An 18,648-nucleotide genomic window follows, 5' to 3' on the forward strand; every position below is an offset into this window, starting at 1 on the left:
CTAACTTCTTGGGTCCTGTCTGTGAGCCAACTGGCTATCCACTGGGTGACATAATAGTTTATACCCAACCTGCTGAGTTTGTCAACAGTGCCAGAGTGAGATATTTTGTCAAATGCATTGACCAGGTCAAGGTAGGCCATGTGAACCGTTTTCCCCTCATCCATAGCTTTGGTGATCTTCTCAAAGAAGTCCATCAGGTTGAGTAGACATGACCTGCCCTTGAAACCGAATTGGGTGGGGAACAGTGTCAAGAGGTTTCCTTTGTCATTATTGATCATTTTCATGATGATTCTTTCCATGGCTTGCATTTGAGACTGCTGAGACTAATGGGTCTGTAGATGGTCCTCCTTTGTGCAGAGGGATGACTGTTGCTGTTCACTGTTCATGAAGTACAAAACCTGTTTGAAGGCTACAGTTAAAAAGCAATTCCAGAGGACCTGATAGGTCATGTTTCATTCTATTTAGAAGGCATCCTGGGATATTGTCTGGATCTGTTGATGCAGTGTACTTGGCCTTAGAGAGAACATTGAGAACCTGAGGGGGAGAGAGGGGTAAAGTTGGAGATGAATTTGTTGGCCAGTAAGTTTGCTATATTTTCTGGTACAGTATAGGTGGCTCCATTAACAACGAGTTGCGCAAACAGTTGTGTATTGCCTTTGAAGTTGTGGACATAGCTAAAGAATGCCTTAGGGTTGTCCTTGGCCTGGATGGCCAAATTTACCTCAAATTTGGCTTTGGTAGACATTATTTGTCCTCTGAGTTGTTTGTTTAGTTTGATGAGAGTGTTTTTATCCTGCTGGGTGATGTATTTCCTAATTTTTGCCATGAGGTAAGACAGATTCTTTCAGATTCTTCTAACCACTTGTTAGGTACGTGTGCCAAGGATGTGGGCCTGGGTCCCAGTAACATGGCTGTTCGTTCCCTGGGCAGCAAGTAGAGAAGAATTATCTGGGGGCTTCAGTTTTTATTCAGGCTCACTTTGCCATAGCCATTCGTGGATGACTGCTGTGTGACCATCTGTTGCTCCCCAAACTCTCATTGTTTCTCTCGATCCCTCTGGTGAACTGTTCAGGAATCCACTAAGGGGGGGGGGGCGGCAGGCATGTTTTCTGTGACCTTTCAAGTACCGTGTTTAGGCAGGGTGTGTGTGTATATATATATATATATATATAGAGAGAGAGAGAGAGAGAAACAAGAAATTGCTGCCGTGTAAATAAAGAAACCTCCCGTAAAACAGCCAAGAAACAATGAATGAAAAAATACAGAAGGTTTCACCACAATGGAAAAAGCACCACTTCAGTAATCCAAAACGAAGTTCTTTATTTGATAAAACGAACACACAGGTTAAGCGCTTTCGCGTAGATAACTCTACGCTTCATCAGAAGTAATTATAATAATGAATCAGAACATTTTTATGTAAATTTTGGCACTAAAATGAAACAATTAAGTGAAACAATTAACTTAGTAATTAATAATTAATTACCCGTTGAAACAAATACTCATGAACTCAGCTTGTATACTCAATATGAGTTTATAACAAATAGAACAATATAAATTAACAATCATGTATTCATATAAATTGAAATGCAGAAAGGAATATATATATTATTATTGGTGTCAAAAATATATAGTACTCATATAATTCATAATAAAACAGACTAAATTTAATTAATAATACTAGAGCTGTTTGTTCTGATTCATTATTATAATTACTTCTGATGAAGTGTAGAGTTATCTACGCGAAAGCGCTTAACCTGTGTGTTCGTTTTATCAAATAAAGAACTTATATATATATATATATATATATATATATATATATATATATACACACACACACACACACACACACATTTTTTTCTTAATTTTGTGCTGAAATATCTTTCATTGTACTGTTTCTGGCTGAAGTCATGACTAAAATGCACACGTGAAACTATTCAGTCTACCCAGTCAACAGTTTTAAGTAAATAAATGCCTTTTAGAGGCATTCCTTAAAAGTTTGAATTAGTAATTTAGAAAGATTAGCAGTTGTTGAGTGTATTTGACCATTTAGCATTGCTGTAGATTTTTTTTTGTAGTGTCTTTTCCCAGATTTCCCTCCAGATGCGTCAGGCAGTTCAACCAAGAAAATGTATCCCATAACAAAATGGCCTCTGACTGAAGTTAAAGGGGCAGGTCATGATTCTTCCATTTTATTTTGCTGTATCATTTCCTTCACTCTGTAACCCTTTCAGTGCCATGGCACAGGAAGAAACTTTGAAGATGTGTCATCTGAGACAGTGTTAGAAAATGATATTGCAAAATGTCATATGTCACTGTGATACACCTTGTCAGCCCAAGGGAGCATTGTAGTCACTATTCCTATTATTGATAATGCTTCATCCCGCAGTGTTGTGACACCATATCATTATTGTGGGACAAGACAAATCAGTGGCAGTGTCTAATCAGGTTCCATGATGTAGAAGTTTTGTTCTCGACTACACCTTAGATGACTCAAGGATGACTAGTTTCCCGGAAGCTGGAAGAGGTTGCTGCAAATGGATGGTAGTGAGGTTTTGCCATTAGTCTGCTTGTTCTGGTCGGAAGGGTTTGTTAGATTCCCACAACAGAAACTGGGGAAAGCCCAAAAATGTAGCTACTGCAGTAAAGGTATTGTAGGGGACTTCAAGCTGGAAGAACAGTGCACAGTCTATGTATGTTGAAGCATGTGTCCACACCTAACTTGGTGTAGCAAACATTGCACTGCTCCTTCTGGCAAAGAAGGGAATGGAAGGGAGTTAGGGGTGTACAGGAAGTTTAATCACTAGCAAATTACAGCTACAGTCAACTTTGTTGGCATAGCGGAATGAAGCCTTGACTGTTTCCCAGACAACCCAATTTCCTTTAGTGTCCCAGGTGCTAGAGAAGCAGGCCAAGGAGTAAGAAGAATGATGTGGTAGTTGTAGGACTGTAATTGGAAGATGAGAGGAGGATGCTTGGGGTGTTGATTGTAGTGAAATCCCAATAAAGTCTGAGATTTTCAAAGGAACTTGTATTGAAGAAGGCAAAAATATCCAAGGAAATATGTTTTATGGAAACTAGAGAGAGATTCTGTGTTACATGCATACACTGTTTGTTAGGATGAGCTTTTATACATTTTCTTGTCATATCTATTTGAGTCTGTCACTTCTTACAAAACTTTTTCTTTTATTGAAAGCCCTCAAAAAAAAAAAAAAACACCACTGGGACTCTCCAAAACCTATTAACGTAATACTAGCACACAAAACTATGCACATCTTCAAATATTGAAGTTTTACCCTCTTAATAGGAACAAATGTCCCAAACTGACAGCCACACTCATAGAATTGAGTTAACCTTAAAGAAAGGTATGAATGTAAATTTGCCTGTGTCACAAGTGATAATTCAATATAGTTGTTTGAAAAAAAAAAACTTAAAGAAAGGTCATCAGTGCTAAGACACCTTGTGCAGCCTGTGCTTCTGTTAAGTGCTGTCTGGTTTACTTTTATCTTTTTAGCTTCCAAGCTGGGAAAGCACCTGAATGCTTTCAGAGAACATTATTTCCTAGCCAATTTATCTTGTTTTTCTAGAAAATTTATCTTTATCAAGTTGCGTCCATGGAGACATGAGGACCAGATATAGAATGGCTACTAAGCATACATTTATTCACTAGAAAAACATGTATAATATTAAATATTCTTTTTAATTTACTTGCTTTCTTTTAAAACTTGTTACTAGATCAAGTCAAGGGCCCCAATCCAGTCACATGCCTATGCAAAAATGTGAAAAAGTACATTAATTTTTCTTTTTTTCATCCTCTTTTAACCAGGCCTTTTCTTCTTCTTCTTTTTTTTTACATAGCAGTGCCTACATTTCTTAAAACTGAACAAGGAGAGAGAGAAAGCAGAAGGAACAGGACCACATTTGCAATAGTATCCCCATTACACTTAAAATAACTGAGAAAAGTTTACTTTATAGCATACAGAGGAAATCAGGCACTATAAAATAATACTATTAATAATTTTATTTTACTTAGTTAACTTTCTCCCTTCCCTTCTACTCCCCTAAGTATTTTTCCAAAAATCAATGACATGAAGTAGGGCATATGCTTTAGAGTCGCCCAGAAGTCCATCAAAGTCCAAAAAGTCTGATATTTCCAGATTTTCTTGTGTTGTATTTCACAAATATAATTATTGCTTTGCAGTCCCACATTTGTCAATTTACAAGTTACTCCTGTTCATCTCCATCTCCCAAATCCTCTCTCTTCTTCATTTCCAACATACTTTTGATTCTTGTAGTCAACCCTCCTGCTTCTTTCCTTCTCTCCAGCATTTTCCATTGAAACATTGAAAAAGGCTTCAGTATTTCTGTGGTGTTTATTACCAGAAGAATGAGAGGCAGAACCTCCTCCTAGTTCACATTTCATTTTTTGTTGGACAAACTTTTGTATTTCCTCCTTAGCATGTACTTCATTAAAAAAAATATTTTGTCCCTCCAGGGAAGAATATTATGAAGATAGCTGGGTACAGCAGTTTGAGTCTCAGATCTGCTTCTTGACATTTCTTGAACAGCGGAATAAATTTACTCCTCTTCTGCTTGGTGTACAAAGAGTAATCATTCTCCATAAACACTCTGCTGTCTCTCACTTTTAGTACTTTGTCCTTCTGCCACAGGTTTTTTTCAGAATCAACTCCTTCTGCTTGTATAATTGCACCTTTCCTATTAAAGGTCGGGGTTGCTTTCTCATAGTCAGGTTTGGAGCATACACGCAGTGTGCTCTTTCATCTAACAACTCCTGCTGTGGAATATCAGTTCAGTTGCTTATTTGTGCTTTCATAAAATTAATGCAGTCTGTTCCTTCCAGCTTCTCTGGTACAGCTTAAAATCTCTGGTTTTCCCTATGTGCTGTGTCCTCCAATTCTATTATTTTTTGAGACATCTTTTCTTGGACAGTCTCATATTCAGCCAGCCTTTTCCTCATTTCGACCGCTGAGTTTTGCAGTTTTATCACCTAATCTGAATACCTGTTTAAAGCTTCTTCCATTTTTTTCAGCTTTTTTATTGTTTGAGTTGATATACTCCATCAGTGTTTCGTTTACTTTAGCCAGGTCTATGTGCAGTTGCCTTATACTTTCCTCTTGGTTACTGGAAGTCATGTCTGGAGTTTCCACTGCTTTTTGCTGAACAGCTACAGTACTTTTCCCTGTCATTGTTTTTTCTTCGCCTTTTTTAGCTGATTTTCCTTCAGGTCCTCTGTATTTCTTTTTACCTGACATCCATGCAGTGTACTTACGAGACAGTTATTGAAATTTATCCAGAAATGTAGGTCCACTGGCTTTCTGTGCTAAGTTTCTGTTTTCACACTGGGAAAGCTAGAATTAAGCTGTTATTCAGTGTGCAGCTATCTTGGAAGTCTTATTGCCCTACTATCCTTATCTGAAGGCAGAAGCTTGGAAGACAACATGAGCTTAGAAGGCTTGTCAGAGGAGACTGACACCACAGCAGGGTCAGCAGAAGAACTTAAATATGAATTGACATCTTGGAAGTCCTCGCAAGAGAGAGATTCGGGTATACATACAGTGTACATTATCCCCTTGGATTACCGAAGCATGTGCAAAAAGGTCACTGGTAGGACCAAGCTAAAATCCCTTGATTCCACAATGCCTTTTGCACCTAGAAGGAAAAATGAAAGAGCTGCAGGAAGCTTGCTTGATCTGGAAATGATCTGGGCAGGTTGTGGGGCAAAAAAGTGTATCCTCAAAAAAAATGACAACAGGAGTCCCTGGCTGTGACCTCCTTTTCTCTTTTTAGTTGAATCCAGGAGAAAGGGTTAAATGAATATGCCAATGTGCCCAAAAATGTTTTAAAGAAACAGCAGTATCTTAACTCTTATCATAACTGGGTTGATCCTGGAAATCTTTGATTTGGACTGTAATGTTATAAGGGTGTGGTTGTACTCTAAAATGCTATTTCCCTATTTTGGTGACTTTTTCATGTTTAAAAATCTGGAAACGCATGCTAAGTCAAGATGTTTTTCCCCTCAGGTGCACTATAGCCAATACAGTTAGGAAATGCAGTTACAAATGGTGCACAGTATCTGTTCTAGAGTATAGTTTATTGTGGTGGAAATGTAAAGGTAAAATCTGCAGGACTTATTTTGGGTAACATCTGAAGCACTGAGATGCAAAACCCAATGCAGGTAAAATGAGAGAAGTAGCAGTAGCACTCAGGAATCATGAGCTGGAGCCTCTGTCCAAAAGTTATGTAAGGCTTGTGTTAATCTCTGTTTCTTGTTAATTTTCTTTTGTTTGTTTCTTATTTTTCAGGCCTTAAACGAAAACTCAAGCCTGCTGTTTGTGAAGCCACGATGGGTATACACCTGCAATGAGAGACAAAAGCTGATCCCACACCAGCCATACCTTGTAGTACCTCAGGCATAATGCCTTTGCCACTGCTTTCATTAACTTTGTTGTTGCAGCTTTCAAGAGTGAAAGGGGGAATATTACATATTGGTGTGGAAAGAAAGTGTGCTTACAGAATATATGGGCAAGAGAGACCGCATACCTACACTTTCTTTGCTGAAAAATGAAATACTTCCATTCGGATGTCATCAGCTTCCACTTTAGGTGGACTGAAGTTTTAAAACAACTACAATCTTTTTATCCTAAGCAAAGAAACCATACTAATACATAACCCCAAAGCAGTGTGTGATGTTTTGCCTGCTTTTTATTAAATATGTTTAGAATTTATTGTTACCATTCATTCTGAACTCTGTCCTTTTAACAGTGAAGAAGAATATCCCATTTTGACAAACCTAATAGATTTCCTGTCTTGATGTTAACTAGTGTTACTGCTGTAGTTCTAAAATAAATTGGTGACAGATTCAAGGGTTTCATACAGACGCAAGAAGAAAGAGATGAAGCTTGCTGACTGGAGTGCTGGTGTTTACCCAGAACACACTCAGATGATTTATCTGGCCAAGAGGACACCACAGTTTTTTTATATTTCCAGATTTGCCACTATTTGTAGTGGTGTAATTTTTTTTCCAGAAACTATTTTTGAGAAGAACTTTTTATTCAGCTGCTACTATGGAACTGCTTTATGTGCTTCCACTTTTGTTACTTAAGTAAAAACAGTTTTGTCATATTCTTATTGTGGAGCTGTAAGTGTTGCTGACTGGTAGTGCCTTTGTAGTTCTCAAAGAGTTATGGCCAAACCCATACTAGGGGTGACCCAACAGGTTGCTCCACACCTCAACCATGGACTTGCCTCTAGTGATAGGAGAACACTCAGTTTGTGTAGTGTGTAAAACTATGGGTGTTAGATTTGGCATATTTTGTGGTTTGCAGCTGACTTAAAATAAACAGCTTGCTGCAAAGCTGTTTTTGTGCATTATTTTCCACTGTTTTTGTTGTAAAGAGAGAATGTTTTACACACATGGCAGCAGAATTAAATAGTTAAGAGACATTAGAATTATGACATGTTTTGATTAGCATAGCTGCTTACTAAATATTCATACCTAGCATACATTTGCATTTCGAAAGCTACAAATCTTTAAATTCACATTTAGGTAATAGAAATGTCATGTTAAAAATTCCACGTAAAAAAAAAAAAAAAATAGAAATAAGAGAATTTATATTTTACAAAAATGCTGTCCAGGGCCAGAGTTGTCTGTTTAAAAATTATTTAAGTTTGACAATACAACTTTAGCCTTAGTAAGGTGAGCACATATTTGGTGTTTTTGTTTTGTTTGTTCTTTCTAATAAAGATGAATGTGTTCTTGTTTGTATTTATCGGGAGTGAATTTTCGTAACAGTCGTTTACTTTCTCAAAGGAGTGTTTTTTTATCAGGGATAAAGATTAATATTGTTCTATATGCTTGTGCATTTAACCAAGCACCCATATTGGAAACATATGTTGAACTAAAAACAAAATCCAAGGCAGGTACCAAACAATGCCAGTAAACGAAAAAAGGTACCAGGTCCCCAGCGAAAGTGCACCAAAAGTTTAATGAGCAGCAGGTAACACAAACAGCGACAGTAAGGAAAACACAGTAATACGTAGCTGATACAACCTCCACGTTTCGTCAAAAACTTCATCAGATACAATACATGAAAGAAAAACACTAGTTTAAATGCACACACACCTTAAAAAAACAACCAATAAAATACCTTGATTAATTAATTCCAATTACCTCAATGAAATGTACTTGTTACAGAATAAAATATAAATAATACAGGATGAAAATAGCAGCAGTCACTTTTATAAATAGTGTATGTACATCAAATGCTAAAAATACAATAAAATGTCTATAAAATACCTAATACATATGTATATATTTAAATATCTAGTACTTTAAAACAATCAAATAAATAAATAAATATGTAATATATAATATAATATAATATAATATAATATAATATAATACAATGCCTCCCTCTACTGGTGTAAACAGGAACTACAATTAAAAAAGTATATATATGTATGTATGTATGTAAATAAAAGGGATATATGTGCAAATGTACAAGGTGTATTTAAAGTACCAACTTAAAGTTATAACTTTGCTGATCTTAACTTCAATACAGGGGCTAAAGAAATCAAATCATTAATACCAGGATATTTATTAGATTCTAACAAAATCTGCCAATAAAGCTCTCTGTATTCTACCAGCGTTTCCCACATTCCACCTTTAGGATCTGTTGGAACAACTTCCAACACAAAGAACTCAAAATTTGCTTCATTGCATGTAGTAGTGTGTTTATAAAGGGAATTAGTTTCGCATCTTGTTCTAATATCATAGATGCTCATAGATTCGCTGTTTAATCTTTCTCTCACTTTTCCCTATATAAAATGCCTCACATTTTTTACACAAAGCAATATAAATAATTCCCCTGGTATTACAATTCACAAATGATTTTAATGTTAGTGTTCTTTGCCGAGCCACCAAGTAACAAGATTCACCTGTTTTTAAATACTTACAATAACCACAGGCTCCACATTTAAATACACCTGTTTTTTTCTTACTATATTTGTTCTTATTGTAACACCTACTATCACTACCCCTTTCTAACAAACCCTTTATGTCGTTTCCTCTTTTGTAGATATATTTAATTTCATTTTCAAAAATAAAATCTAATTCAGATACCTTGGCAAAATTTTTCCATTCTCTATCGAAAATTTTTCTTACAATACCAGATTGTCCATCATAGGTAGTAATTATACCTGATGTATATCCATTGTCACGTTTAGTGTTGGACACAACGGGGGGACACTATGTTTTCACATTTGCCCAATATTGGGGCAAATCTGTCCTGCCTCCCTTCACATATTTGCTGACAGATCCCATCAAACATTTCCTCGGGGTAGCCTCTGTTAAGGAACATACATCTCAAATGGTCACACTCTTTTGCAAAAATAGCATCATCAGAGGTCATTCTGCTAATTCTAACCATCTGCCCTTTTAATACACTTTTCTTCTGGTGAAAAGGGTGGGAACTTGTAAAATGTAGGTATGTATTGGAGAAGGTCTCCTTTCTATGTACCCTAGAAACAAAACCATCTTCAGACCTAACAATGTTCACATCTAAATAATTCACTTGTTGGGTATTAAAATACTTAGTGAATTTAAGAAAAGTAGTAGTCCCATTAATGTAATCTACGGATAGGTCAAACTCTTCTTCAGTACCTTTCCATAAAAAACATAGGTCATCAAGGAATCTACAATACAATGTCCACTTATTTTTATAATTTAAAATATATTTACTTTCCCAATATGCCATAATGATATTAGCATAAGTTGGTGCACAATGTGCACCCATCGCTACACCCCTAACCTGTCTATAGTATTCCCCTTCAAAAAATAAAAAGTTATTTTTGAGAACAACTTCCATAAGAACAAGTATAATTCTAAAATCATTATTAGAAATACCTTTACTAGATATTAACATCTCTTCGAACCACTCTAGTCCTACTTCATGGGGAATACTAGTAAACAGGTCAACAACATCAGGCGTACCAAAACCTCTTGTTTCTTTATGTTTAGAAATATCCAAATTCCTCAAAAAATCCCATGAGTCTTTTGATATAGAGCCATTTTCATCAATAATTATCTTAATCTTAGTGTCAATAAATTTATCAAGTGGTGCTGTTATTGATCCCTCAGAAGATACAATAGCCCTTAAAGGAGGGTCATTTATATCCTTATGTACCTTAGGGATCCCGAAGATTGATGGTATTTTTGGTTTTTCTACATGTAAAAATGTATACGTTTTTAGATCAATTGACCCTTCTAATAACAAGTCATTTAATAAAATATTTATTTTTTTGTATGCTAAATTTATCTCATGAATAGAAGTTCTACTATATTTGTCTATGTCATTTAAAATGTCCAACATTTTTCCCTCATAAATAATATGATCCATGAATACTACCCCCCCCCACACCCTTGTCTGGCTTCATAACTCCGACATTTCTATCATTGCTCAAATTATCCAAAATTTCTTTTTCCGCAAGTGTTAGATTTGGGTGTACTGTATACTTGCCAAGCGTTTTCCTTAATTCCTTCTCCAATGTCAATTCAAAGTTTTTTAACTGAGGGTGTAAAGGGGGGTTAAAAGTACTCTTCCGCACCAATTTGCCATTCGTATCATTAAAATGTTTACCTTTAAAAAAAATTTCAAGATTCTTTTTCCTAATAAATAATTTAAAATCAACTAATAATTTAAAATTATTCGCCTTCCTTTGTGGTATGAAACCAAATCCTTTAGAAAACAAATCAAAGTGGGTTTGAGTAGGAACAACATTAGAGTAATTAAAAATATTAAAATCATTAAAGGTCCACTTTCCACCCACTCTAATTATTTCCTCTAATGGTTCCAATATTCCTGTCTCAGTACGGGGTTGCCCCAACCCCTCCCCTTGTAGTTTTTTGAATTGTAATTCACCGGTTCCTTTTGCATCAATCTTTCCGATCTACGTAATGGGGGAAACTCATCCAGGTCCACGTTCTTAGCACCCAATGTACATACATCATCAAACATGGCCCTATCTGTACCCTCATTTATATTTTCAAATGTTCTCCTAACCCATATTTTAGGTTTAGGGTAATGGGTTTTAGTTTTATATTCATGTAAGTCCCTGTCTATTTTACTGCATTTTCTATTCTGTACTTCAATACTTTTCATTTCTATTTCTTTTAGTAACTCTCTGTATTTTTTCTTTTGTTCATCCACAGTAAATAATAAATCATTTACCACATTTTTGTTAATACGTTCAATGTAAGCATACAGTTTCTCCATCTCACATTCATTATTATTAATAATAGCCCGCATGATAGCAAAGCCACAATTGTCAAAAGCAATAATTAAATTGTTATAAAACTCAGTACCTTCTTCAACATTATTAGGGAATTTGCTAACCCTTAAGCCCTTAGGTACTATTTCCAACTGTAGACAATGCTTCAAATAAGCGTTGTCCATCTCAAGCATTTTGTACTTGTTCAGGTAAAAATGTAAGTCATTAAGCATTTGTGCATAAGTACCATTAGGCTTGCTTAACTCTCTTATTAGAAAAATCAAATTTCACATTGAAAATATCAGTTAAAAGCTTGTCAGTACCTCGTTTTAACCCTGCCACATTTGTCGAGTCTGTAGCAGGAATATTTAAGCGACTGGGTTCACCCAACAATCTCTCCTGTCTCTCTTGCGTTTTCTCAAAAGAAATGCGAGGAAAACCGTCCTAACTACAACCTAACTACAATGTGGTAGTACAGGCCCTTACTCATCGCCCGCTGTAGGACTCCCCCAAACTAGAGGCTCACCGCGTGGTTCCCGAGTCTCCAACTCACTTGGACCCCAGTGCGAATGCACAGACCATCCTTCCTCCAATTATTAGTCCACAAACTCAAACAGGGACTCAGGGTTTATTTCTACGCTATCCTAAAGTGTGCTATCCGGCTACCATCTGCTGCAGACTCCCCCAAACTAGAGGCTCACCGCGTGGTTCCCGAGTCTCCAACTCACTTGGACCCCAGTGCGAATGCACAGACCATCCTTCCTCCAATTATTAGTCCACAAACTCAAACAGGGACTCAGGGTTTATTTCTACGCTATCCTAAAGTGTGCTATCCGGCTACCATCTGCTGCAGGTATTAAAACAGTACCTGAACTAAAAATTACTGTTTGACCTACTGATCATTCCAGCATAATCTAATAAGACACTTACACTGTCTTGTAAGGAACATTTTAACTAACAAACTGGACTTGAAAACTGTTACCTTTAGGACCCAGGAAAAACCCTTGTGGTGTAGTCTCGTCATCACCGAGGTTTCATTACACCCTTGAGGTTTTTCATCAGTTAATTTACTGTACACAATGTGGTAGTACAGGCCCTTACTCATCGCCTGCTGTAGGGTAGGTAAATTCTAACTATTAACGTGGTCAGCGTTGTTTAACTGAATTTTTCTTTTTTACTGTCAGCAGACTTTACCGCATGTTTAACGATAGAGTATACTTGCTGCATTTACTCTGAGCGGTGCATTTAATCAGTGTTAGACATAAGTTAGCGTTGTTTGTAGTACTATCCTGGTTAAAATTGTGAGCAGATCTCCTGTGTGAGCTAAGTGAGAGACTACACGTCGCATTATTTCTGTACTGTGTAAGCTACATGTGTGCGAACTTAGCTAGAGTTGATGCTGTTTCATTTCCTTAAACTGTGTCCAGAAATACTGTGGGAACTAACTCAGCGTTTCTATGCTTCAACATAATTTGCTCTCTGCATTTAACTAGAACGTGAATTTAGATAGCGTCACCTGGTTTCATATGCTGTAACATTAGTTATACTCTACATTTAACTACTATGAGAATTAAGCTAGAGTTGTTTTTCATTTTTTAAGTTAAACTGTGAGCTGACCTACTGTGGCACTAGGTTTGTGCTCTTTTGCTGAAGCTTATCTTGAACTGTAATACGAACTTGATTAGCGTTCATGTGACAACAATTGCTACGCTGGGTTAACGTTTTCTCTTGTAACTGTAACTGTGAATATCTGCTATACTCTAGATAGGTGATATTTATGTTCGGAAGATCAGGCTAGTATATGTGCTGCTTTCAACATCACATTTAACTAGTGGAAACACCAGCATTGCAAGTCTGAATATTCCCAAATACAAGAAGTTTGTTTGTAGCACATGCTCTCACTGATGGGCCTGATGCATGCTGGCGTCATTCAGCGTCGCCTCTGACTTCTATAATGCATAATTAAGAAACTATGCTATTACTTGTATGCTTTATGAAATACAGGAAGACTGCATTCTAACTTTTTATAGATTTACTCTAAACTCTTGGTTATAGGGTTATATTGTTCTTGATTTTGTTAACACTTTGTATTCCCAATTGAAATGTTATTAACCTCTGCCTGCTTCTAACCAACTTTGCTTCTACCTCTCTCCATTATTTCTCTCCTTAGACTCCCCCAAACTAGAGGCTCACCGCGTGGTTCCCGAGTCTCCAACTCACTTGGACCCCAGTGCGAATGCACAGACCATCCTTCCTCCAATTATTAGTCCACAAACTCAAACAGGGACTCAGGGTTTATTTCTACGCTATCCTAAAGTGTGCTATCCGGCTACCATCTGCTGCAGGTATTAAAACAGTACCTGAACTAAAAATTACTGTTTGACCTACTGATCATTCCAGCATAATCTAATAAGACACTTACACTGTCTTGTAAGGAACATTTTAACTAACAAACTGGACTTGAAAACTGTTACCTTTAGGACCCAGGAAAAACCCTTGTGGTGTAGTCCCCGCTCCGCTGCGCCCTCGCTACGCTCGGGCTTGCTCCGCTCCCCACCCTGCCCCCTATTCCCACCCGCCCCCAATACCTCTAAATTTATCAGGTCATTAAGCCCATCCCACTCATCACCAACCAATCACAACCATCACTTACTCTGACTCCTCTCCCTCCCACTTTCTCTGTTCTGCCTATACTATCAAATCTACTCCCTTAGCCCTCCCACCAATCTTCTCTTTCCCTCTTCCATCCACAATTCCCCACTAGCTTTTTTATACACCCACTCTACCAAGGCAACTCCCGCTAGCATATTTCTCACAGTCTACTTCTCCTCTCACCATGGATAGAAACTCTTTCACCACCCTTCCCATCTTATCATTACTCCTATTTATCTCTTATCTTTTAACAAGTTATGAAACTCTAGCCCTAACAGGAGTTTACCTCCCCAAGGGTCACACCTCTTTATACTCACAAAACCCCTCTAATCTCATCCCTCCCTCCCACTACCCCGTTAGCAACCACAGTCCAAAAAAAAACCTTCCTACCCTTAGACACCCTAAAACACCTTCTACTAAGGACACTCTCAAATTACTATTCAAACTCCAAAAAATATTAGACTACTTAAAGAAATCTATTACGAAAGACGGTGATATCCACCCCAACCCAGGCCCTAACTTTGCCCAAGGCTCTAACACCTTGAAAGCTGCTAGAAGCTCAGAGAACTCCCTCCTAATCCTTCACCTGAATTTAAGAAGTATCAATAATAAGGTTCACAACTTACATGCCTTGCTTGCAACCCACTCCCCAGATATTATGTGCCTATCAGAAACGTGGCTCAAACCTTCCACTAAAGATGAAGAAATCATCCCACCTGGGTATAACATTCTCAGGGCCGACCGAAATACTAGAAAGGGCGGGGGTACAGCTGTCATGTTTAAGAACTCCTTGAACATTACAATGCACCCGCTACAACCCCCAAAAATTCCTACCCTAGAACTGCTTTCACTAAAGCTATCCCTAAACAACCAAAAAAGTATTAATCTTTTAGTAATTTACTTACCCCCAGGCAAAAATGTTGAATACCTTGAACAATTGCTCAGTTGGTTAGCTGCCACCTATCCCCAAGAAACTATAATACTAGGAGACGTTAATATTGACTGGTCCCTCTACTCCATAAACTCAAACCCTCTCCCCATTAACTTACATGGTTTCTCCCAAAACATTCGATCTCCCACTAGAATTGGGAATGCTCAACAAAAGGAGAGCACGATTGACTGGATTCTTACTAATAAGACCCCAAACAACTATACTACAGGGACCCTACCAAATGACCTTAGTGACCACCTAATTACCTTTCTCATGAAACACAAATGCCCGACCTCAAACCATCCTCTAACCAGACTAGTTAGGAATAGTAAGAATTTTGTCCCAGACCAATTTATTGCTGATCTCAAAACATGTAATTGGTCCCTCCTTAAAACCCTCCCCTTAGATGAGAGTGTGTCATACTTTAATGACATCTTCCTCAAGATACTTGACTCTCACGCTCCAATGAGGCTTACAAGAACTAAGGAACATATTGCACCTTGGTTAACAAAAGAAACCAAATACAAAATCAAACTCCGTGATCATGCCTGGCATAAATGGAGATCCACCAAAACCCACCTTGACCGCATCAAATTTCTACAACTTAGAAACTCAACCAAATCAGCTGTTAAGACTGACAAAAAGCAATATTTCTGCCACCTCCAAGACAACCACCAGCATAATCCTAAAAAATTCTGGGCTGGGTTTAATCGCCTCCTTCACCCAGGAAAATCCACCACCCCCATCCCTGAAAAACTTCTGGGTGATGATCCAGGACATATAGCCAACACCTTCAACTTATTTTTCACTGAGACCATCCAGTCCCTCGCCAATCAGCTTAACACTTCTCCCTCGGCCACAACCTTAACTAAAGACCCAACTCAACCCTCCTTTAACCTACAACCCACATCTACCTCCTATATTAGAACCCTATTGAAAAAACTAAAACCAACCACCCTAGCGGCTGACTTACTCCCAGCCAATTACCTGCAATTGGCATCTGACGCCATTGCCTACCCTGTTTCCATTCTGATTAACCGGTCCATCTCTGAAGCTTCTATTCCTTCAATCTGGAAAATCTCCTATATTATTCCTCTGCATAAAGGTGGGTCCTCTACTGACACATCTAACTACAGACCAATAGCTATACTATCTCCACTAGCCAAGATCTTGGAACGCTGCGTTCACAAACAACTTATTTCCCATCTTTCACGTAACAACCTTCTCTCTAACACCCAGCATGGATTTCGCCCCCATCACAGTACAACCTCTGCCCTTCTCTCCTTTGTTGACTCAGTCAACCTAAACCGCAACAATAAACTTATAACCTCTGCGTTATTTCTAGATCTATCAAAAGCTTTCGACATGGTCAATCACAAGCAGTTGATTCACACGCTGGAAAACTTTCAACTTAGCAAACCAACCATAAACTGGTTTACTGACTACCTCTCTTGTAGGCAACAGGCAGTCCAGTGGCAAAACACTCTTTCAGATCTACTTCCAACTAACATTGGCGTTCCCCAAGGATCTATCCTTGGTCCCCTCCTCTTTTCCCTATTTATAAATGGTCTACACTCGATCATTCCTAAAGCCACATGTATTCAATACGCAGACGATTCCACCCTAATCTGCTCGGATACTTCCCTCCCAAAACTACAAATTGCTACCCAAAATTGCTTCTCCATAGTCGAACAGTGGTTCTCAGAACTAAAGCTTTTACTTAACCCTACCAAAACCAAATTACTTCTAATTTTCCCCACATCAATTCCCTCCCAAGGAAAAGAACCACCTAGTTCCAACAGCCCAACCTTCCATGTATCTTCTTACAATGGGACCATAATCGAACCTGTCTCCCACACTAAACTATTAGGGGTGACCATTGATAACAAGCTTAAATTTGATACCCATGTTAGTTTGACTATCAAGTCAGTCAACATGAAACTTGGGTCTATGTATAGAATTAAGAACTTCCTAACCCCACACACCAAACTAACTATTGCCAGGACCCATCTTCTCTCCACACTCCTTTATGCATCCCCAGTATTTTCCTTCCTTAACAAGAGAGAACTTAACAAACTATCTATAACCTACAACCATATAGCCAGATTCATTACAGGTTTGCCATATCGCACCCATCACTGCCAAAATCTAAGGACATTGGAATGGCTAGAGCTGCCCAACATTTTCAAACTAAACCAACTTACTGAGGTTTTCAAAACGATCAATCACCCAGAAAGAATCCCCTCACTAAATAAAATATTTACCCCCTACTCCAACCTTTTATCCCTGCGGTCATCAAACAGCCTACTTGTTCAGACCATTAAATCCCACAACTCGGGAGGGGAAGCACTCTATGCTAATTCCATTGGCAAATCCTGGAATGCCCTCCCTAACAACCTAAGGCATATGACCTCTCCTCACCAATTTAAAAAACACCTCAAAGATTTCCTAAAGTCCCAATGGCTATGCCCCTGCTCTAATCCAGACTAATAGCAATCGCCCCATACCCACCTAATTCTCTACCTATAATGAAGCTAAGCTTGATCTCCTTCTCCTAGTTTGCAACATTTCTAACCAACATGTTTAACCTGTTCAATTGCTTTATTCTTGATTGTAATAACAAACATTTAATCTCCATATGTTTACTGTTAAACTTCCTCTGACTATATCCTGTATGTTATAATAATTTGTGCATTTCTTATGTCTCTGTTTTAATTCCTCTGATTTGGAGCTTTTCTCCCCGGGCCTCTACTGAAAATGGACATGTATCCAGCTAGACTAGCCCGGTCAACAAATGTAAAATAAAATAAATAAAAATAATAACTGTCAGTAGTAGATCCATTACGCTCAACGATGTTGTTCCTGACATGGTTGTCATGACCTGGCGTTCCTTCATTCGAATCAGAACGCCTCAAAACTTCCTGGTTGCCTGGAACTGCAAGAGACGTTAAAAGCGTTGCCATAGATTGGCTAACAGGCGTGAGAAGACCCACAAGCTGAGTGAGTTGCCCAATGAGATTCCTAAGCTCGCCCGTTTCATTTCTCCTGCCCTCCACCTCTGATGTACCAGACGCTGAGTTCTCCATAATGAAACTAAAAACAAAATCCAAGGCAGGTACCAAACAATGCCAATAAATGAAAAAAGGTACCAGGTCCCCAGCGAAAGTGCACCAAAAGTTTAATGAGCAGCAGGTAACACAAACAGCGACAGTAAGGCAAACACAGTAATACGTAGCTGATACAACCTCCACGTTTCGTCAAAAACTTCATCAGATACAATACATGAAAGAAAAACACTAGTTTAAATACACACACCCTAAAAAAACAACCAATAAAATACCTTGATTAATTAATTCCAATTACCTCAATGAAATGTACTTGTTACAGAATAAAATATAAGTAATACAGGATGAAAATAGCAGCAGTCACATTTATAAATAGTGTATGTACATAAAATGCTAAAAATACAATAAAATGTCTATAAAATACCTAATACATATGTATATATTTAAATATCTAGTACTTTAAAACAATCAAATAAATAAATAAATATGTAATATATAATATAATATAATACAATGCCTCCCTCTACTGGTGTTAACAGGAACTACAATTAAAAAGTATATATATGTATGTATGTAAATAAAAGGGATATATGTGCAATTGCACAAGGTGTATTAAAAGTACCAACTTAAAGTTATAACTTTGCTGATCTTAACTTCAATACAGGGGCTAAAGAAATCAAATCATTAATACCAGGATATTTATTAGATTCTAAC

General features: G+C 37.7%; 1 protein-coding gene across 3 annotated transcripts in view; it reads left to right on the top strand.

Moving 5' to 3' along the window:
- The window catches only part of XRCC1 (X-ray repair cross complementing 1), a 1,655,904-nt gene extending 1,648,121 nt beyond the window's left edge, over positions 1-7,783 (top strand). For all 3 annotated transcript variants that reach the window (XM_044080346.1, XM_044080348.1, XM_044080347.1), the window contains one exon: positions 6,321-7,783. In XM_044080346.1, the coding sequence (XP_043936281.1) occupies positions 6,321-6,434 (114 nt within the window). In that variant the 3' untranslated portion in view covers positions 6,435-7,783. The remainder of the gene's footprint in view (positions 1-6,320) is intronic.
- Positions 7,784-18,648: the final 10,865 nt, after the last annotated feature.

Source organism: Protopterus annectens, chromosome 8.part0 (assembly GCF_019279795.1).
Source record: "Protopterus annectens isolate FY-2018-M chromosome 8.part0, PAN1.0, whole genome shotgun sequence".
NCBI lineage: Eukaryota > Metazoa > Chordata > Ceratodontiformes > Protopteridae > Protopterus > Protopterus annectens.